General features: G+C 33.1%; 2 protein-coding genes across 4 annotated transcripts; one reads left to right on the plus strand and one right to left on the minus strand.

Moving 5' to 3' along the window:
• The first annotated feature begins 1,639 nt into the window (after positions 1-1,639).
• APC7 (tetratricopeptide repeat (TPR)-containing protein) lies at positions 1,640-8,967 on the plus strand. The gene is made up of 18 exons (XM_085742744.1): positions 1,640-1,883; positions 2,028-2,096; positions 2,190-2,240; positions 2,835-2,969; positions 3,094-3,156; positions 3,724-3,839; positions 4,228-4,312; positions 4,503-4,562; positions 5,711-5,756; positions 6,091-6,164; positions 6,502-6,552; positions 6,636-6,836; positions 6,924-6,968; positions 7,080-7,173; positions 7,335-7,480; positions 7,568-7,797; positions 8,110-8,170; positions 8,362-8,967. Exons 1-18 carry the CDS (start codon positions 1,815-1,817, stop codon positions 8,446-8,448), a joined length of 1,683 nt encoding a protein of 560 aa, XP_085598870.1. The 5' UTR covers positions 1,640-1,814; the 3' UTR covers positions 8,449-8,967.
• Positions 8,968-9,376: 409 nt separating this feature from the next.
• Positions 9,377-16,819, minus strand: LOC146944349 (uncharacterized). Of its 3 annotated transcripts, none has more exons than XM_085742743.1 (17): positions 16,719-16,819; positions 16,414-16,476; positions 16,217-16,298; positions 15,978-16,130; positions 15,521-15,598; positions 15,278-15,382; positions 14,293-14,359; positions 14,142-14,203; positions 13,660-13,799; positions 13,352-13,478; positions 13,152-13,266; positions 12,791-12,879; positions 12,328-12,411; positions 11,907-12,239; positions 10,446-10,964; positions 10,309-10,368; positions 9,377-9,810 (listed from the first exon to the last, which is right to left on the minus strand). In XM_085742743.1, exons 2-17 carry the CDS (start codon positions 16,449-16,451, stop codon positions 9,727-9,729), a joined length of 2,136 nt encoding a protein of 711 aa, XP_085598869.1. In that variant the 5' UTR covers positions 16,452-16,476; positions 16,719-16,819; the 3' UTR covers positions 9,377-9,726. The 3 variants fall into 3 exon arrangements, with proteins under 3 accessions (XP_085598869.1, XP_085598867.1, XP_085598868.1); XM_085742741.1 differs by having other exon boundaries at positions 16,414-16,500; XM_085742742.1 differs by having other exon boundaries at positions 16,414-16,819.
• Positions 16,820-22,585: the final 5,766 nt, after the last annotated feature.

Genomic DNA, 22,585 nt, shown 5'->3' on the forward strand with positions numbered 1-22,585 from the left:
TTTTTATTAAAATTTCGAAAATTTAATTTTTCCAGAATTTTAATTTTTTTTAGAAAATTTCAAAATTTTATTTTTTCAGAATTTAGCATTATTTTTCATTTTATTAGATTATTTTATTTTTTTAATCGTTTTTTATTTTTATTAATTTTTCCAGAATTTTTAATTTTTTTCCGTATTTTTTTAATTTTTTTTCCATTTTTCTTAATTTTTCAATTTTCCAGAATTTTTTAATATTTTTTACAATTTTTTTATTTATTTTTCCAGAATTTTTTAATTTTTTATTAATTTTTCAATTTTCCTGAATTTTTTAATATTTTTTTCAATTTTTTTATTAATTTTTCATTTTTCCAGAATTTTTTAATATTTTTTAATTTTTTTATTAATTTTTCAATTTTCCAGAATTTTTTAATATTTTTTTCAATTTTTTTATTAATTTTTCATTTTTCCAGAATTTTTGCAGGGACCAAAAACTATAAAAAAAAAATTTGCAGGGACTAAAACCAAAACTGACCTATTTTTGCAAGGATCAAAAACTATAAAAAAAATTTGCAGGGACTAAAACCAAAACAGACCTATTTTTGCAGGGACCAAAAACTATAAATTTTTTTTGCAGGGACTAAAACCAAAACTGGCCTATTTTGCAGGGACCAATACCATATTTAAGCCTTTTTTTTAAGAAACCAAAATTGAATATATTAATAATAAAACCAAACCCCCAAGCACTAGGTGTATTTGAGAGGAAGAGTTACATCAGCAACATAGTTTGAACAGGGAACGGAAAACAAAAGGAACAAAATTATCCAATACCTAAGCACATAAGAGGATTCATGTGCTAGTTGTGATAACCAAAAGCAATACTTGCAAATTTTTCTTTTAGCCACACAAAAGACAGTAACTTAATATTCTATAGGAGTTTAGGTAAAGAGCTTGTTGTATTATTAAAAATTATGTTGTTCTTTTTCTTCCAAATAACATAAGTACACGCTAGTCGTATGAGAGTTAAAAAGGAGCGTCGTACTCTTAAGAACCCTGCCAAATTGCCAAACTGAACCAACTTATCTGATATAGATGCTGGATGAGCCGAAGAAAAACCTAGTCAATTTTGCACTAAATGTCACAAAGAACCAGAAAAGTCACAGAACACGAACAAATGTATTCCCGATTCTACATTACTGCATCCGCTAACACACATATGAGAGGGATGAGGAATGACGCCTCTTTTGAACTGATTGTCCCTTATGGGCAATCTATTCCAAAGCAACCGACATGCAAACAGAGACACCTTCAACGAATTAAGTTTCACACATATACTCTCTTTACACACACATTCAATATTACTATAAATATTCTGAATAGAATATTTTTTTCAAATATAAATATAATATAATATGTGGATTAAGTATAATATTAATATTATAATCATATCATTAAGTGTATTTTTAGTTTTTTTTATTGTAATACCTTTGAAGAATAAGCCTAAAAAAACCTTTGTAATCTCATCTCATCTCATAAAAAAATAATCTTTGGAAAATATATATTTGTTCCCCCATTAGCGAAAAAAAATTACAATAATTAATTAATACTATAATTGAAGATATAAAAATAATCTTATAAAAGGATTAGAAAATCTAGGTCTCATAATTCAAAATCCGTCAAAACGAAGAGAGTATTGAATTCAAATTTTGAAGGAAAAAAAAAAGATTCAAAAACCCTTTTTTTGTGTTACTATTTGCATCCAATAATCAATTTTGTTGAAGAATCACTTTCCGGTGAACGTTGATTCTTAGAGAAAAAAAAAGCGCTTTTGAAGAAGAATGGAAGTTCCGAAGGATCAAATCACCACTCTTCTCGAAAATGGACTCTACAACTCTGCCCAGATCCTCGTAAGTTCAAAACCTATTTTTCTTCTTCTTTTTTCCCACTTTTTTTTTTCGCATTTGAATTTTAATTCTACACTAAAAATTGTTGCTTTTCGATTCATTTATTAATTTGGGTTTAATTAAAAGTTTGTGTTTTTTGAATAACAGGGTTGTTTTCTTGTTTCTTCACCTGCTGCAAATGCTGAATCTTCTCCTCACCTCAAAACTGAAAGCTTGGTATTTGCAAAATTCAAATTTTTAATTGAATTTTAACTAAGTTTTTGAATTTTCAATCTTGAGAAGTTCATTGAAGTTATTTTTTGTGTGCAGGTGCTACTTGGTGATTCATTCTACCGCGAAAGAGAGTATCGAAGAGCCATTGTAAGAATCTGTGATATATCTTTCTTTCTTTTGAATATGTAGCTGCAAATCATGACCCATTTGAATAAACAGCTTACTTAAACACTTATAGTATAAACACTTATCATATGAAGTTCCTTTTATAACAAAAGATAAAATAAAGTCATATTGTTTATATATAAGCTATAGCATAAGATAGCTGTTTTCACAAGCTATCTTAGAGACCTTATAGAAAGAAGTTGAAAATAGCTTAAGGACATAATATAAGTTGTTTCCATAATCTCTCCCATAAGTTGTTTCCATAATCTCTCCCAAACAGTTTCGTAAGTGCTTATGTTAGTAGATTAGTTGCGGTGCTATCTTTTTCTTTCTTTTGATTATGCAGTTGGAAACAATGTTAGTAGGTAACTTGACTGAATAAGTTGAAAGTAACTTACGGGTTGTTTCCATAAACTCTCACAAACAGTCTCACAAGCGCTTATGTCGGTCGATAAGCTCAAATAAGCTAATCCTAGCAAGCTCCATTGATTATGTGTTTACTAGGCTATCTTAAAGCTTTTCTGAAATATTTTTGGGAAGTCTTATCGATTATGATATTTTTCCGTTTATGAACAGCACACATATAAACAAGCTTTTCAATACTACAAGATGATTCCCAAACAGAGTATGTCGTCTGCTCGGAGTTCATTATCGTCAAATAGGTCTTCTTCTCCGAATTCCTGCAATACATCAGTTATCAATGAAAATGAGGTGAGCTGTTTTGTGTTTATCTAATTCATGATAGTTGGATTGGTTTTTGCTGTAGTTTTAAGGGTTTGCATGTCCTACAGGTTGTTTATGATGTTTCCTTTTTGTTCTCTGATCTCTTTAACAGGTGAAGTTCAAAATTGCATCATGTCATTGTTTTCTAAATGAGAACAAAGCAGCTCTAGTTGAGGTTTGTCTATTCTCTTCCACTCCCCTTTTATAGATTGGACCCTTACTTGGATAAACAACTTGATTAAGCGCTTATAACTTAACCGCTTTTCTTACAAGTGTTCGTGTATAAGTTATTTCTATAGCAAAAGTCAAAATAAAGTCAAACTATTTTTATATAAGCTATTTTCACAAGTTATTTTGAGAATGGAAATAAGCTGAAAACAGCTTATGGACACGGCATAAGCTCCCTCAAACAGTCTCACAAGTTCTTATGCTAGTAGATAAGCTCGAATAAGTCAATCCAAACAGACCTTAGATTCAAGAGTGTTTAGTGCTTACCTCATTAACATTTTTCAAAAATATTAAAATCTTTCTTGTGGGTATATTTTGATGCAAAGGAATGCTGATTCCAATGTATATGGGGATTATCCATGGAGAAAATTGGCCTTAAATGACTGTACTCTGTATATTTTGTCAGTTTTCACTATGGCTGTTTTTAATGACAAACAAAGATTATAAATTTTGCGTATTTTATTGGTCTATTTTCAATTGTCATTCCTCATGAGTTGTTTGTGTCACATCACAGATGGAAGGAATTCCAAGCAAAGCTCGAAATTTGCCGATGAATTTGTTATTAGGAAAGCTATATCGAATTTCTAGACATAGTCGAGCTGCTGTTGCTATTTACAAAGAATGCCTAAGGTTTGTAAAATCAATTTCTCATACGCAGAATGAACCTTTGATGTGGCACCAATATTCCCCTTTAAATGCTGTCATGGATTCATTTATAATTTTATATTTGTCATAGTATACCCCACTAGCATCCTCATGAATGAACTGATAGCACCAGCTCATGTCAAATATGTTTTCAATGCCTTATGTTTTTGGCTGTCCTAGACATATCATCTTAAACCTCATATATAATTTGCATTTTGTCAAGCTCTTTTCTGTTATGATATTTGACTGCTTGCTTTCACTTTAGGAACTATTAAACGTGTTGTATATTTGTCGAATTGGCTAATTGCTTTGAGCTATTTATTATTAAATTACTATTGGATTTTAAATTGGATTTTGTATTTCTTTTTGCCAGACATTGCCCTTTTATACTTGAGGCTATCACCGCTTTATCAGAAATGGGATCTACTGCAAAAGACATCATTTCATTGTTTCCGCAGGTTTGTTGTTGATTCAGCCCTTGGCCACCCCCAATATGATCCGTTGGTCTCCTAGCGAATTGGGGGCTTTTAGTTTTTAATATCTCATTGCTTTTTATCCAGAATTTTGGATCGATTTGTAAGATTTCAGTTTATTTATAATTTGAATGCTCTCCAAGAATATAATTGGCGCACAAACCTCAAATTTCAGACTCCAAATAGAAGTGTGAGGGCTCCATTTGATCCTACTGACTCAAGTCGTTGGCTTCAAGTAAGTTGTATATAATAATTCAAATTTGTCATTGTGATTTAAAGTACTCTCTACTGTTTATCAGCTTAGAGGTTTTTGCTTGTTACGACAAATTGGCAATGTAGAAAACTCTAAACAACGTCATTCTTTACCAGCATAGCATATATACCACATGGAATCCTTGAGAAATAACAAAAGTTGACTGCGGGTCTATTGATTGAACAAATATTAATTTTTACGGACTATTTCAATGATTTCATGGAATATTGATAACGTATTGAGCTTGACAAGTTTGGATGTCTCGATATAATAATCAATTGCAACGTGAAATGCAATTATTCCAAACAGATTCTTTACTGAATAATATTTACATTGATAAGTACCAATTCTCTTGCCATGCGGTTGGTGTTCTTTGTTTTCTATACATGATATAATATGGAGTGATGCATTTGATTTGTTAATTTGGTATACATGCTAGATATTTTTCTTTGTTGAGCTGCATCATGAAACTTGTTGTGGTGAGCCTACACCGAACAACTTAAGCTTTTGGGATAGTTAACTTTTGACATAGCAACAAAGCCTCTCTAACCTAGTGGTTGACAGTTTGAACTTTAATCCTTGCTTCCCCCATTGTTCTCACATATATTAATTCTGCTTAAAACCTTCAAGTTGAAAGGATTTTGCATGAGGTGACATATTAGAGATATAAACAATCATTCTAGGGTTGCATTAAACAGCCTAAAAACTGTTAGGATAGTCTTTTCTTTTTTTCTTTTTTTAAAAATCGATAACTCATTGTGATATTTCCACTGGTGTTTCTTAGTTCGAAATTCAAAAGAATACCTTTAAGTGTTCAATTGACATTAATAAATAAAATGCAACCTTTTTTATTTTGACAATTAACATCATCTGCCCATATATTTTGCAATAAAATTGTAAATGTACACCAACATCTCCAAGGGGGCATGCATTCTATATCACATAATCTTATTTTCTAAAGATAATGACCATAAAAACAGGCATGGAAAAATCTTAAATTTTATTTCTTCATATACATGGACTGAAGTATCTTTTGAATTTGGCATCATCTGTTTCATGGATTGTGTTTTATATTGCCCGGAAAACCCTTGAAACTTGGCAAATTCTGATTTTTTTCTTTTACTTGCCAGCGCTACGTTGAAGCTCAGTGTTGCATCTCATCAAATGATTACAAAGGTGAGATATTACATTGTACATGGGGTTGTATGATTAAATGTGTGATGGAGCTGTAGGATGTCATTGCTAAAACATCTTTTCGATGGACATACATAGCCCTTAAGACCAATTTTTCTCACACCTAAAGTTTATGATATTATGAGTCGTACTCTACATTATTTAAGTGACTCATTTTTTCAGCATAACCTTGTTCTCTTGTTTTGATCAAATCTTCAAATGAAAAAGAAGATTTTGTTAATTTGTTTATACTTTGTAGTTTACTAGTTTGTACTATTTCTGTGATGTGTCTGACAGTTCTAGACATGCAGTTTGACTTTGTTTCCTATTCTGGCAGGTGGCTTGGAACTATTTGCTGATCTTTTGCAGCGTTTCCCTAATAATACACACTTAATACTTGAGATTGCAAAGGTTAGACTTGTTGCAATGATTTAGAACTTGTGTGAATATATCTTTTTAATTAAGTAGAGTATATACTAAGTTTTAACTACTTCCTCCGTCCCTTTTTTATAAGCATCCTTTTGTAAGTACAAAAGAGTGCTTATTAAAAGAGACAGAGATGGTCCATTAATTTTCAAAAAGTACATTGAAAGAGGATACATAAATTTTCCAAAAGTTAATTGCACGAAAGAAAAAATATATAAATTTCATAACAAAATAAAATAAGTAAAACAATGTAGATTTTTGTACACAATTTCCTCAAATTGTTCATTTAACATGTAAACTCTGATGTATATTGTAAATGAAGGTTGAAGCTATTATTGGAAAGAATGAAGAGGCCATTACGAATTTTGAAAAGGTAATAAAGTTATAGTTTATTATGTTATAAATTTATTGTTGCTTCCCATCCTGCTTATTTGTTATGTAATTTGGCAATTACAGGCTCGATCAATTGATCCATACATCATAACATATATGGATGAGTATGCAATGCTTCTAAAGCTAAAGTCTGATTATTCTAAGCTGAACAAGTTAGTGCATGATTTGTTGAATATTGATCCTGCAAGACCAGAGGTTTTTGTGGCTCTATCTGTTTTATGGGAAAGGAAAGATGAGAAAAGAGCATTATCGTATGCTGAACAGGTTAGTAGTATTATTTAATGCCGGATGGATTGAATTATATCATCTATTAAAGAATTTCTTACAATTGACTGATTATTTGATTATTAGAGTATTCGAATTGACGAGAGGCATATACCAGGGTACATAGTGAAGGTAATCAAATTGTTTTAGTTTAGATCAAATAGGGGTCTATTTACTATATTTATGTTTGTAGATGACAATGCAAGTATTGTGATTTTGATCTGACAAGTTGAGTTTATTTAGGGAAATTTATTATTGACAATGAAACGGCCGGAAGCAGCCGTGTCTGCCTTTAGAGGAGCCCAAGAATTGAGACCTGATATACGCACATACCAAGGTTTATTTTTTACTGGATAATACATTTTGCAGCAATGAGTTGCATCTTTTCCTGCAACACTATTCATGTTTTTGCTACCATTCTACTGTAAACGCGAAGTGCCAATTATGGAAATGCAAAAGTTTACATATTTTGACATGAATCTCATTTTTCTTTTTCAGGTTTGGTTCATACATATTTGGCGCTTTTTAAGATCAAAGAGGCTTTATATGCTTCTAGAGAGGCAATGAAAGCAATGCCTCAATCTGCAAAGGCTTTAAAATTAGTAGGTGATGTGCATGCCAGTAATTCTGGTGGGAGAGAAAAGGTAACTTGTTAAATTTTTATGACAAAGTATCTTCAGGCTATTATCTTAGTTTTCTTATGTGTTGAACTTAATGCATTCATCATATAGGCGAAAAAGTTCTATGAGTCTGCGTTAAGGCTGGAACCTGGTTACCTTGGTGCTGCACTAGCTTTGGCTGAGCTCCATGTTATCGAGGGTCGAAATGGAGATGCCGTGTCTCTGCTTGAGCGATATCTTAAAGACTGGGCTGATGACTCTCTTCATGTGAAATTAGCACAAGTTTTTGCTGCCACAAATATGCTGTCGGAAGCTTTGTCGCATTATCAGGCTGCATTAAGGTAAAAGATCTCATTCTGTAAACATCTGTTAGGGCATAGTGCACTTTACCCCCCCCCCCCCCCCCAAAGGTGGAGTTATAAAATAATTTAATTTCGCATCACTTATATGGATTTTGCGATTTTATATCCCGGAGATATAAATATCATAGCAACGGTGGATCATATTGAAATAACCCCTTTCTCTCAATCCTTTTATGCAGTAAACTTCCTCGCATTTAAGAATCGATCGAACCCTTGTAGTCAGGGGATATCCATGTGATATGCCTCTGTGTTTGTGATTTTTCATGTTTTTGACATTTATTATGATGACAGGTTAAACCCCCAGAATGAAGCAGCAAAACGGGGTTTAGAGCGTTTAGAGAAGCAAATGAAGGTTTGTTTTTTTTATTTATTCATTTTGTTTTTCATAATGCTGATGCTTAATAATATTTCTCTCGCCCATTATTTGCACAGTTTTTATATGAAAGAATAGATGCACGGTTTAGGCTAACATTAAATTTTGATTGACAATATTAGAGGATAAGTTTGAGTGAAGCACAATTTTGTGATTTTGTATCTGTTCAGGGTGTTGATCCTGATGCACCTGAAGAAGATGAAGACAATGATGTTGAAGATGGTGATGGAGATCAAGACGAGACTGAACTTCTATGAGTATTGGTATCCAAACGAAGGGAAAAGTACCCTTGGAAATAGTATATATTGTTTTGAGATGGCCTCAGCAGTAGGGTGAAATGAGAATTACCTTGGTGGCCTATGTGGAAGGTTTTCACTGTCTTACTACAGCAAGAGTTCACATCTAAAAACAAGGAATTTCATTATCGCCAACTGTTGCATCTGGTGACCGTATTAAACATGGAATGCATGGATTAGATGCTGCAATTCTCATATATTGAGTGAGTGGTTTGGGTTGGAATGGTCAGAATGTTCAAGTTCAAGCTGGCGAGTTCAAATATGTATTATTAAGCTCAAGCTGGAGGCTGAGTTATCTCAATTGTAAGATTATTTCTGTGCTCCTGGTTATATATATTTGTAAGATATATGTTAACCAATGTTTTGTCACAAGTTTAGATGCAGTGTAAAATTACAATTTTTGTTTCTCTAGTCTTGTAAAACAATTGCTTGCTTAATTGTTTTCATCACGAGTCAAATTAAGATTCTTGTTTTGATTAAGAGCTATCTAAGATTCTAACCATATATTTGCTTCTGTTTCTTCTTTATTCTCTAGTCTTGTTAAAAAGATAATAAATATAATTTAAGTCTTGTTAACGAGTGCCCTCGGGACACTCTTTAAGCCTTCTAAACTACTAATTTTCAAGAAAATTAGTAGTTGCAAGTAATTATTCAAACATGCAATGCTATTAATGTTCTCTTCCTACAAAACTACTAGTTGCAAGTAATTATTCACCTATACTATAAATAAATTTTACAGATATATATAAAATATGACAGCACAGTCACATTAAGAAGTGATTAATAAAACCTGCTCACAGTCAATTATTAAATTACTTTATTTTACAAGTTATGGTGTTTTCCTCTATTAAAATATCATTAAAAATGTTCTAGAAAATGATATGCCGACTTATTCTCAAAATTGAGTACTTTTGCAAAATATGTTAAAAATATTTTTAAATATACCATAATTCAATTACAATTACAGTTAATGACTGGACTATAACTAATATTTAGCCGTTTCAATGAATCTGAAATGTTCTAAAATCTCATTTCTGTATGGATTCATTTTTGTCATATTTGATCTGAACAATTGGCAGTTCCAGTAATGCATTAACACTGCATCTTTAGAGGTTGTCCAAGTCTTCATCGCCACCCTCAAAATGCACTTCCCATATATGTCCTAATAGTAATATGAGCTTTGTGTCATCATTTTTGGTTTGCTGAAATTGATTGTTATATTTGACCATCAAGAACACCTCATTGCACATGAAAAGGTTTCCTGGGAGTAGGTGCTCGATTTTCCATTGATTGCAGTCTCTGTTTGAGATGAAAAACTTCAACCTATGCAGTCAAAACAGATTGCAACATGTTTAAGAAACCCAAGTATGGTGACATTCTTTATAAAAAATGCAAATTTTGTGGTGTCTGAAAGTATACTTCAAAACAAATTATGCTGTTCAGAAGTCACAATGAGTGGCACCTCAGATTCCTCACCCTTAACAACATAATTGATCATATAAAACATAAAATTACATGGTTTACCAAAATCCTGAAGAAAAAAAAAACTGGCAAGTTTGGTTTTCATTTTCTCCTTCTACATATTTAATTACGAAAATTGCCAAAAACCTGTATTTTTTGTTATATTTTCAGTTTTCAAGATTTTGAACATAAAAGTTATTTTCACTAATTTATGTACAAAACTTTTAAAAACAGCAAGGTAAAAAACAAATTGCCATTTTTGTAATTAAATTGAAAATATAAACTAAAAACAGAAAATATTTTCTGAAACCAAATACACAAAAATATAGAAATAGAGTTGTGATCAATCCAAGGATGTACCTGCAATTGGAATGCCCTGGCTCTTTCTCCTGCAAGAACTCCTCTTGTAGAGTGCAATTCCTGCTAAGTTTAACACATTCAATATTAGCATTTTACAGGCATACAAATTATACCATAAAATGAAATGTCATATATACCTTTTGTGTATCATCTAAAACAGCCTTCAGAAAAGCCACATCATGTTCAAGCCTTACATTGTCGGAGTGGACAATGTTAGATAGGTTGTTGGCCTCTTCTTGAGCTAACTCTGCACCGACCAGCTTCTCTCTCAGTAATTCAATTTCCTGTAGCGTGTCAGCCATTGTTTTATCCATTTCTTGTTTGTTTTTAAAAGCAGATGCTAGATTTTTCTCAGCAGCTTCTTTGCTTGCTAATGAAGCTGCCAATTGTGCTTCCAGAATGCCAAATTTTGTTATCAGGGAGGAAACTTTAGTTTCATAATAATTATATATATTTGAAGTAGTAGACAGTGATCCTGATGAATTTATGTTTTCAGGCAATGACCCGTGATCACTTTCTACCTCGAGGTTTCCAAAAGCTAGATTTTTTCGAAAAGAATCCCCAGATGCCAAAACCTGTTCCTCCATATTGATTTTGGCTCCTCTCGTGTGCATCTGATATCCAGGGTCATTTTGATTTGTTCTGTGATCTGCTGCCTGAAGTATATGCAGGAAGACAGCATAAAAATGTTATTATGTTTTATACAGCGATTGTTTAAATAGAGATTATAATAAAGTATGTTTATTGAATCATGGAATGATTGGAATAAAAGATCTGAATTATAACAAAATGAAATAAAATACACTCATGAGACCACGACATCGCCTGATTTTCCAACAATATATACAAATTTGAAACTCGTTATTGTTTTATCACAAGTATTAGCACCAGGGTCACTTTTTTTTTGTCGTCAAAGGAGGGCTAAGCCCCTCATCATCAGGGTCACTTCTCATCAAAGTAATTGGTTCCAATTTTTCATTATAGAATGTTGAAAATAACATATGACATATAGGCTTAATTTCAATTTTAATGTCTATACTACGGCTAATTTTGATTCTGCAATAACTTCTTGGGAAAATTTGATCCCTCAATTTCTTTAACTGTTACGAGTTCTACTTGAAACTTTCGAACTCCCATTTTCTACCAGAAATCTTTGCAAATTGAATTGGTTAACTAGTTTTAAACATGCTTCAACCGAAAGCTCACCAAAAACATTAAATTCTGCTCCTAAAAAGTCTCCACTTTTCCCTTCTTCAAATCCTAATCTCTCACAAACTCCTGCAATATTCATCAACTTTTACCAACTTTCCAACTTCTAAAATTATTTTATATCAAAAGTTCATCATTAAAACCCAAACCCTAGGATAAAAATGAGTAATAGAAAAAAATTGATTGTAGGATTGTATGTGCTTAGCTTAGGAAATGAAGGAAACTAATAGGCAGAAAAATCTCGAGGAACCAAAAGCACAATCAAACCTTGATATAAATGAAATGGTTGAATATTTTGTAGTTGTTGAACGATAAGTATTCAAATTCAACCATCATACATTAAAACCACATTAGAGCATGGTTATGATAAAAAAGAACTTCTGTTTTACCTGAGGGAAAGAACTTTCATCTTCCAAATGCCTGTCAATCCTATCATCTACATTGAATTCTTCATCATGATCAAATTGACTGTTATGGAAGATGTTGGTAGGGAGAGAGCCAGAATCTTGTACGAACAGAGATTCCGACAAAGATTTCCTTTCAGAACCACGTTTAATTGCAGATGCTAGATTTTGTATAGCAACAGGGTCGATAAAACGTTGGGAAGAGTCATTTCTAAGTTGAGTGGAAGACGAATGTTTTTCAAGTATAGATCCTGGACCTTTGGTAGTCGGTTGTCTTCTGGAAGCGGATTCATTTTTTTCTGTTTTCAACACTTCCACCTGTCACAGCCAAGAAAAATAAAAGGTTAAAACTCAGAAGTTCAATAAAAAATAAACTCATAACAATTACTTTATACATTTGTTAAACCTGATTTGATGCCTCTTTTTTGGATCCCCCAAATGCAACAAGAAATTCCTTTTCCTTGTGCTGCACAAGGACCAGGCTAAAACCCTGCTAATACAACGGAAATCATAAGCATGCTATCAAGCATGTAAATAACATCTATTACAAATACATACAATTTTCAGTTTATATGTTGAACAAAATTTCATATTTGAAAACTGAGGAAAATTAAATCCTAGCGAAGGTTTTCATCAGTAAGATTAAAGCCAAAACATGTCTAATGAACTTCCATTTAACCAGGAGGCCAAATTGTGGGATTTTAGTACTAATTCCCACTACCTTGAACAAAATCTGAGTTATAAGTGCAAAAGACTAAATGGAATAAGTGTTGATGCATTATATTCAATGAGTAAACAGTGTAATTAAAACATGATACTAGCAATAGATTAATGATACGTAAACATGACAGGAAAAATAAAATGTTCACCTTGTTGGTAGTGATAGAAGAAGGAGGCGGTGCAATTTCTACAGACCATTCATTTTTTAGAATATCATATATCAAAGTCTCTCCATGTCCTGAAAAGTATACAGGAAAGTTAAAATTTGTAAGGAAATAGAATAAATTGAAGAGATAATAGCTCTATGCATAAAAGCCATCATTCCAAATTTCCAATGACATTTGAACTTAAAATTTACTTTTATTAACTTCCTCAGGTGAGAAAAACCTTGAAAACTTTAATGCTTATTTTGATATACAACCGTTTTTGTTATTTCCCTTGCAGTTAGCGTTGAAAGAAAAGGTAAAGAAATGAGAGACATGGGCAAATTCTTGTTATATTAAAACATACGTTTTTTCCTGCTTCCACCGCCTGTAATATACCACTTAGTGCCACATAAAACACCACAGCAACCAGCTCTTGGTGATGGATGGAAACCACGCACCTTTATTCTTGACCATGCCATCTGGATATAAGAAATGAATATTTAATTTGCATATTGGAAATCAATAGGTTTCATCACAATATAACTAAACGGAGAGCTCACACACCGTTTCAAAGTCGAGTGAATACAAATCATTCAATGTCTTAGATTTTGCTGCTCCTCCAAATATAAAAAGAATTTTACCATCATAAAGAGATGCCACGTGGTTGAATCTTGGAGAAGGTGCTGTTCCCCTGAAGTAATATAATCTTTCAGGAGGTAGTACAAGGGAAAAATAAGTGCAGATTAAATTTCAGATGCATGGAAACGCGTTTATATCATGTTGTTGTGAGTAGGTAGTCCCTTCAAAATCCAAACTTTTGATTTCTAACCTTTTCTAAACAAAAAAATCATAAAAATTTCGTGAACACTTACGTGCAGTGAAGTGGAAGCCATGTCAAGGACTTGAGATCAAACATATGTAGATCATTCAGTTTCCTCCTTTTGCAATCTTCTCCCCCAAACAATATTAAAGTAGAGTTTGCCCTAACAGTTGTATGGCCACTGCGAGCAATCTGCCAAGAACAAAATATTTGGTCAGTACTGCCTATAGAGATTTAAATGAAAGAAATTAAATTATGACATGTTGGTAGTCCATGTAATAATTTTATTTTTCTATCTTTTTTGTTTGCAATTGTTTAGTTTCATGTCTGCCTGACTACTTAGCTAATCAAATCAGGTGTGAGAACCACACCTTCTTCATGCATGTAAATATCCATGATATGTTGACTATTCTGATAGGAAATGATGTTTAAAATATAGCACATGTCCTAATATTTAGATTGTGAAAATGTACATAAACAATCCCTAATATCAACTTTCTACAAAACAGGAATTTGCATTTTCAATATTCCTACCGGTACGTCTCCCTTTGCTTCCATGAGTGACCAGCACTCGGTCTCTGTGTCAAACGCCCATACTAAAAAAAGCAAAAAATGACAATTAGAAGAACTCCACAACATGAATCAGGACAAAGCTATTACATTTGCAAATGACATGGGGTTAAACCAGATATTTTGTCGATTCCTGGGTCTGTTTTCCCTCCAATGAGGAGTGCCTTTTTCCCCCAAGAAACCTGGTGTCAAATTATTATCAAGCATAAGAGAATTGAGATAGGATTACATTGAAAAATAGTATGAATTTAAAACAGCAAACCATTAAAAGATATGCACTTAAATCAGGTAAATATAACAACATAGAATGGAAGCTCAACTATAAGAGTCATAACAACAGCCCTAAACTCTCCATTTTCCTCCGAGATAGGTTTGTATTTGCAAATTTTAACTGCATCTGGCGAATACTCCGATTTTTAAGTATAGAAAAATGTCCTTTTCTTTTCCTTTTTTCTTGTAAATCTCTTAGAAAGCTTTTGATAAAATTTATCTTCGAATTTTAAGGTCCTAAAATGTTAATATCATAAAAAAATATATTGATTATTTCTCCTCTTTTTTCTGGTTAACTCGGGTAGCTTTCACCAAAAATCATCGTTATGCCAGTCATCAATTATATGAAGTGCATACAAAGGACCAAAAGAAAAAAAAATATTAAAAGTCACATAAATCACAGTTGAATGCAACAACTATAGATAGAAACCATATATGAGAACAACAGGACACTCAAAAAATAGATTTTTCTAGTTGCCTAAATTCCTGTAGAACATCCTTTCTCTCCATATCAAATAAATTATATTTTCCAACACAGAGAATCATATAACACCGTATGAGGCATCAACATGACAATGCTGCTCTTAAAATATACTTATTGGAAACCTATCGTCAGTTATGAATGAAATTCGATTGGTTGCATTAGTAAGCATCTCATTTGTAGCAGCCTCAATTTACTAAGGGTGGATTTCATGAACTTTTCATCTAAACAGACATGTTATTCCATGTCTATGATGAGAGCATCATGCCATTATTAAGGTCATTTTGAAAAAAATAATTAAACATGTCTGAATGCTGACAATTATTGACAAAAGCATATATTTATATACCAAACTATGACCCTTGCAAGCTGGAATCTGTAACGGCAGGCTACTTGGTGACAAGTATAGCTTAGATGACACAGTGGTCCATGAAAATTTGTCAAAATTTAGAACCTGCCAATGAAATGAATAGTATGTTGATGTGATTAATCAACAACCAAATAATTAGTCAATATTAATGCTCATATAGAAACAACAATCTCTCAATCATAATTTTTCTAATTCCAAAACTAGAAATGTTCCCTCACTCACCTGCACATCGTCTAACAATCCATTTCCAGATTCACCACCAACCACTATCATCTTATTCTCAATGACACAGGCTGCATGCTATTCCAATGAATAACAGATCAGTAGTCAGTACTTAACAATAACAGCTCATAACATTTCTACAAATTATGACGTATGACGAAGACCATATTTGGATAAACAACTTAATTAAGTGTTTATAGCACAAGAGCTTATCATATAAGTGCTTTCAAGTGATTTCTATTACAAATGACAAAAAAAAAAAAAAAAAAATCAAACTTTAATCATATAAGAAGTTTTCATAAGCTATCCTGGAGAGCTTATAGATATGTCATAAGTTGTTTCTATAAGCTCTTCTGAACGGTCACAAAAGCGTTTATGCTAGTAGATAAACTCAAATAAGTCAATTCAAATAGACAAGAAATATAAAATGAAACAAAACATTCCCATAATTACATACATAGGATCTAGGAGTAGGCTTATCCCCTGCAATTGACAACACCATCCAATTCTCTGAACTACCTGATGCACAGTTACTTATCTCAGGTCCAGTAGAAGAAAATTGGCAATCAATTTCCTCAGAATGACCACTTGACCCTTCAACCCCATCATCCTAAAAGAAGCCAAAAACTTAGTAATAACCACACTCACTGTTCCAAAATTCAACCCAACACAAAGAATGAAGCTGAAAAAGCTTACAGTAGAGTTTGCATTTCGTTTAGGGTGCCTAATAGGACTTCTAGTTCCTTGAGTGGTATCAGAAAGTTGAACCTTCTTCACTCTACAAAAACAATAACACAGTAATAAAAAGCATCAATCAATAGACTTAAAACTTAAAAGAAACAATTGAAATTTCTAGAGAACCAAAAAGAAAAAGAATTGTACTAAATCTTAACCTGCCAAGTTTCTTGTGTTTACGAGAGAATCCAAACATCTTTATTCTTCTTCTTCTTCAAAAGCTTCAAATACATGAAACACATCAACTAAAAAATCACAGTCAGTGAAGAAGAAACAAATTGAAAACAAAACCACACAAAAGGGTAGCTAGTTATAGCTACATTATCATCAAAGATTGTAACTTTTCATTGGCCCAGAAAATGAATACTACAAAACTTGGCAAAAACAAAGTCAACACTGAAAATGGTAGTAGTAGTAGTAGTATAAAACAACAACATTCTTAGTTAGTGACAAGGAATCTCACCGAGAAAGTTGATGATGTTTGGTTAGTAAGGAAGTTGTTGGGAAACAAAAAACACGGAAATAGAAACGGCACCGAATAGAGAGAAGTGTGTTGAAAATCCCAAGTCCCAACAATGGAATCAGAAAGCAGTTAAAATATTGAGATTCGTTGTAGTAGTAACTATAACCTGTTTTTATTACCGTTGTTAGTTCGTAGTTACCCTCCCTTTTTTTAGGGACCTAGTTACCCTCTCTTGATTCGGTAAATAGTTATTTTTGTTTCTGCAACAAATGGTCACAATAGCTGGTATTTGATTGCACATTCTGTTAGTCATAATCATAATAGTCTATGATGCTGACAACAACTGTTTTCTTATAAAGACTGATATGACAATAAATATTTATAGAGACTGATATGACAATAAGTATTTATAGAGACTGACAATAAGTAAATATATTGAAGAATTGATATGACAATATTATTAGCGGAACATTTTAACATCAAAGACTATTTTGACTAACTTAATACACAATAGAGTTATTTTAAAATTTTGATACATTGAAAAACTATTATGATCATTCGTTACAAAAATGACTATTTATCATTTTTTTTATTGGAAAATGCTAACTAGTGTCATAAGTGCACAAGATAAGAAACGAAGAGTAGAAATAAAATTTTGAAAATTGTGTATTCTTAATTTGAAATGCTTTAAATTTCATCTTTTTAACTTTTGTATTTATTGATTAATTTCTTTTTTAACTTCTTAACGTGTGTCATGACCCTTTTTTATTTTATAGGTATAAACAAATGTGGTGATTCGTGAAACACCAAGTATTAAATACAAAATTATATTGGAAAGTGATAAAGATGACATGTTAACATAAAATTAGGTAATTTTATGTTTCTCTCAATTTATGTTTCTCTCAATTTCTTTCATTTAAAGAGATAAAGATATAAAAAAAATCAAAAAAAGTATAAAATAATTAATGATGGTGATACCCACTTAGTGATAAGTCCCATCATTTATTTTTTGTATCTATCTCTCTCTACAAATTGCAAATTCCATTTCTTTTGCTAAATGAAGAAGATTTTAACTCTTTTGATAGCATTATGTACAAAAAATATAGATGTCTCATGGTTTTGTTGAAGGAAGTAAATTTCTATTTTTGTCGAATGCATTGTTATGCATTTTGTTCATTTTCATGACTAATTTCGGAATCTAACGGAGTAAAAAAAATTGACAAAGCCAGTCCCCTTCTTTTTAGTATTTCAAAAAACAAAATTACATTAACTCACATATTCTCACTAAGTGGATTATTGTAGTAAATTATTACACATTTGATTCATGTCATATAAATTCTACGTACCCATAACTTCAACAATGGACCCAACACCACACCTTGTAATAAGACATGATTATTCACAAATGTAGTTAACCATGTCTAAAAATGAAGTTATTATACACCCACATTTGTAAACTCATCTAACTAAGGTGTGGGTTCCATGTGCATGTGTGACAGTGTGGGGCTCTGCATGCATAGGTGGGACCAGCCAGGTGTCTCGTCGGTACTTGAGACTTGAGTTATTGGTCAGAGGGAAAACATCAAAATATGTGTGTAACACCGACCCCACGTGAGGGTGAGTGAGAGTGATGCCTAGAGGAGTAAAGGGAGAGCTGCCGCATAACAAACAAGAACAAACAAGCTAAGCCCTTTTTCTCGTGTGATTGTGTCGTGCCTCTAGTCTTGTTTCTCAATCAAGTCTCCAATTCAACACAACATTGCAAAACTCGTCGTTTGTTGATTGATGGAGTGTGTGTTTGGTTCAACTTTGAATATAATTGATTCTGACAGAATTGATTATGATAGAATTGATTCTGACAGAATTGATTCTGAGAGAATTGATTTATGTTTGGATACAATTATGTAGAATTGATTAAACAAACAGAATGTTGTTTGGATGATTTTGATCAAAATTGCTTTTGAATGTATAATTACTAAAATAGACATAGCTAAAGGAGAATTGATAAAGAAGGAGAATTGATAAAGGGCAATAAAGGAAAATAATAGGTTGTAATAATAAAATATAAAATTTATTGGAGAATTGATTCTAGAAAAGCTAGAAGCTAGGATTTGTAGCTTCATGGAGAATTGCTTTTGGAGGATAAAAGTAATTCTGAAAAGTCAAACCAAACATGTTGGAATATTGTAGAATTACTTTTGAAACTGTATAAAATTGATTTTGGCTTTGCAAAAGCCAATCCAAACGGACCCGGAGAAACCTATCTCTTTTTGTTCTTTTTCCCCTTCATTACAAGAACAGTCAAAATGGGTGAGGCCCATCTACCTATAATTTGTTAGAGACCTATCTCACATTTCTACCTTCTCGAATGTCATACAATATTTTAGATTATATAATTTAAAAGATGTGAATGTGAAAACACATTAAAATCACAATCTTTATTTTACAACATTTCAGTTATATAATCTGAAACAAATGTTCATGGTGGGAAAAATAAACACTCAATTTGTTAGGCAATAGGCTATAAAAAAAATAAAAAATAAAAACTCGAGGACAATCGAGCATTTTTTTTTTGTCTCAATTCCATTACAATCATTTTACTAGGATGTATTTTCACCATTCTAAATTTAAAGTGTTTTCTATGTTTAAAAAATGTATGATATATGTTGAGGCGCAATTTCTTGTAAACGTTAAAAAATACATGCTTCATAAGTTTCATGAGTACCTTCAACAAAAAGCAATTCTAGAAATACATCTTATTCTACCAATGAAAAGTAAATGACAAGATGCTTTTTTAGGGTTGTCATTTACTTGAGTGGCACACATCTTATTCTACCAAGGTTTTTGGATGTGCGTGTTTTGTTCACTTACCTCCGTTTGAAAAACATAAGCTTAGAACATAGCTTGTTCAATGCGCATGAGAGTACAATCACTCTCAAAAGGGTTTTGTGTGTTACGATGTCTCTAACCATCACTTTCATATTTTTATGAATGTGACTTTTTTTATAATCAATTTATGTTTCGTTGCCTTTCTACCGCCATGAATGATATTTCTATTCTTCTCAAATTTTCTATGAAGAATCTATATAATTTGCTACTTGAAATTTATATCTGAATTTCATAGGAATGGCAAACTTTCAAGAGGTATAAATTCTACTTTTATAGCTCTTATTCCAAAAGTCGATAGCCCTCAGAGAGTAAATGATTTTCGTCCAATAGCATTGGTAGGGTGCTTGTATAAAATTTTATCAAAAGTGTTGGCCAATAGGTTGAGGTTGATAATTGGGCGGGTTGTTTCAGAGACACAGTCAGCTTTTGTAAAAGAAAGACAAATTTTAGATGGCATTCTAATTGCTAATGAGGTGGTTGATGAGGCTCAAAAAACAAAAAGAGAGCTGTTACTTTTTAAAGTAGATTTTGAAAAAGCATATGATTCGGTGGATTGGGGGTACTTGGATACAGTTATGAATAAAATGGCTTTTCCACCGTTGTGGAGGAAATGGATAAAAGAGTGTGTGAGCACAGCTACTGCATCAGTTTTAGTAAATGGAAGTCCAACAGATGAGTTTCCCTTGCAACGGGGCTTGCGTCAAGGAGATCCTCTTTCTCCTTTTCTATTTTTGTTAGCTTCTGAGGGATTAAATGTGATGATGAACTCTGTGGTGGATAATAATTTGTATACAGGCTACGGGGTTGGCATGACAAATTCGGTGGTAGTGTCTCATCTGCAATTTGCAGATGATACGCTCTTGTTTGGTACGAAAAGTTGGGCTAATGTGCGAGCGCTAAGGGCGGTGTTGACTCTGTTTGCGGATATGTCTGGTCTTAAAGTGAATTTTAACAAAAGCTTATTGGTTGGCATTAATATTGGGGAGTCTTGGTTGGTTGAGGCGGCTTCCATATTAAATTGTAAAGTGGGGAAAATTCCGTTCTTGTATCTTGGTTTGCCGATCGGAGGAGATCCTCGTAAATTAGTGTTTTGGGCACCTGTGATAAATACTATTAAGACTAGATTGGCGGGGTGGCAAAGTCGCTTTTTATCTTTTGGGGGCCGTTTAATTCTTCTTAAGTCTGTCCTGACATCGCTTCCTGTCTACGCCCTTTCCTTTTTCAAAGCTCCGTCAGGTATCATTTCTCTCATTGAATCTATTTTTAAAAATTTTTTTTGGGGAGGGTGTGAGGTTAACAGGAAAATTTCCTGGATTGCTTGGAGCTCTATTTGTTTAAAAAAGGAGGAAGGAGGTTTGGGGGTGAGACAATTGAAGGAATTTAATATAGCATTGTTAGGTAAATGGTGTTGGAGGATGTTAGTTGATAGAGGCGGGTTTTGGTATAAGGTTTTGGTGGCGAAATATGGTGAGGAGGCGGGGAGGTTGGAGGTTGGGGGCCGGAGAGCTTCTTCTTGGTGGAGGGAGATAGCGAAGATTAGGGATGGGATAGGTGAGATAGGCGGGGGCTGGTTTGAGGAGAGGGTGTCGAAAGTTATAGGAGATGGAGCTAATACCTTGTTCTGGTTGGATAGATGGGTAGGAGATGCTCCTTTATGTAGGAGGTTTGCTCGTTTGTTTGATCTTTCAACAAATAAGTATACCACTGTGGCGGACATGTATGTGGCAGGATGGAGGGTTGGAGGTGAGGCGTGGGGTTGGAGGAGACGGTTGTGGGTGTGGGAGGAGGAGATGGTAGAGGAGTGTAGGACTTTATTAGCTAATGTTGTTGTTCAGTCTAATGTTTCAGACAGGTGGCAATGGGACCCGGACATCCATGACGGATATACAGTCAGAGGTGCATACTATGCTTTGACAGCTACGGCTTCTCCAATTCTTGACACAACAACGAATCTTGTATGGCATAAGCAGGTTCCTTTGAAAGTTTCCATTGTTGCGTGGCGTTTGCTGAAAGATAGGTTACCAACTAAAATAAATCTTCGAAGGCGCGGTATTGCTCAGGTACTAGACAATCAGTGCGTGTCTGGATGCGGTCAAGCAGAGTCTACATCTCATTTATTCCTTCATTGTCCCGTTTTTGGGTCTCTTTGGCAGCATATAAGATCTTGGATTGGTGTTTCCGGTGTAGACGCTGAAAATATCCGAGATCATTTTCATCAATTTATTCATTATTCTGGTCACTCAAGAGCTCGTCGTTCATTCTTACAATTATTATGGCTTCTCTGTATTTGGCTGGTGTGGAATGAAAGAAATAATAGATTGTTCAACAACACTGAAGCATCAATTGAGAAGCTCGTAGATAAAGTTAAATTTCATTCGTTGTGGTGGCTGAAAGCCAATAAAACCACTTTCGTGTACGGTACTCACAGTTGGTGGTCGGACCCTTTAGGTTGTCTGGGTGTCGACTGACTGTTTTCTGTTTGTAATTATACTTTGTGATTGCTTGTTTGTCGGGTTGAATCCTTTAGTACACCTTGTACTGAAGGGCTTCCAACGCCGCTGTTAATATATTTCATTTTGATTTCTTCAAAAAAAAAAAAAAAAAAATTTGCTACTTGAAAGTTACCTCTCAACAAGTATATTATTTCTTGTTGGGAAAACTCCTAAATTGATTGTTTATAGCGATGCTTCTTGGATCATGCGTCCTGACACTCGTCGATATATCATTGGTTAGTGTATGTTTCTTGGTTCATCGTTGATCTCATGGAAAAGTAAGAAGCAAGAAATAGTGTCCAAATCATCTACTAAATTTGAGTATCATGTCTTGTCTACGGCTTGTTATGAGATTATTTGGCTCTGTGGTCATTTGGATGAACTTGAATTTTCTCAAAAAGAGTCGATGCCTTTTTATGTTGACAATACAAATGTTATTCAAATTGTTGCAAATACTATTTTTCATGAGCGTACAAAATACATCAA

This window comes from Medicago sativa, chromosome 2 (genome assembly GCF_051527215.1).
Source record: "Medicago sativa cultivar Bolivia chromosome 2, Bolivia_mono, whole genome shotgun sequence".
Lineage (NCBI taxonomy): Eukaryota > Viridiplantae > Streptophyta > Magnoliopsida > Fabales > Fabaceae > Medicago > Medicago sativa.

What these genes read in the sequence shown, in the direction of transcription:
- APC7 (XM_085742744.1), top strand. Translation starts at nt 1,815, where the DNA reads ATGGAAGTTCCGAAGGATCAAATCACCACTCTTCTCGAAAATGGACTC. An exon ending in CTCATCAAATGATTACAAAG is followed by an intron (nt 5,757 to 6,090) that starts GTGAGATATTAC and finishes CTATTCTGGCAG; the next exon opens with GTGGCTTGGAACTATTTGCT. An exon ending in TAATACTTGAGATTGCAAAG is followed by an intron (nt 6,165 to 6,501) that starts GTTAGACTTGTT and finishes TTGTAAATGAAG; the next exon opens with GTTGAAGCTATTATTGGAAA.
- LOC146944349 (XM_085742743.1), bottom strand. Translation starts at nt 16,451, where the DNA reads ATGTTTGGATTCTCTCGTAAACACAAGAAACTTGGCAG. An exon ending in AAGCAAAGGGAGACGTACCG is followed by an intron (nt 13,800 to 14,141) that starts GTAGGAATATTG and finishes TGTTCTTGGCAG; the next exon opens with ATTGCTCGCAGTGGCCATAC. An exon ending in ATTCACTCGACTTTGAAACG is followed by an intron (nt 13,267 to 13,351) that starts GTGTGTGAGCTC and finishes TCTTATATCCAG; the next exon opens with ATGGCATGGTCAAGAATAAA.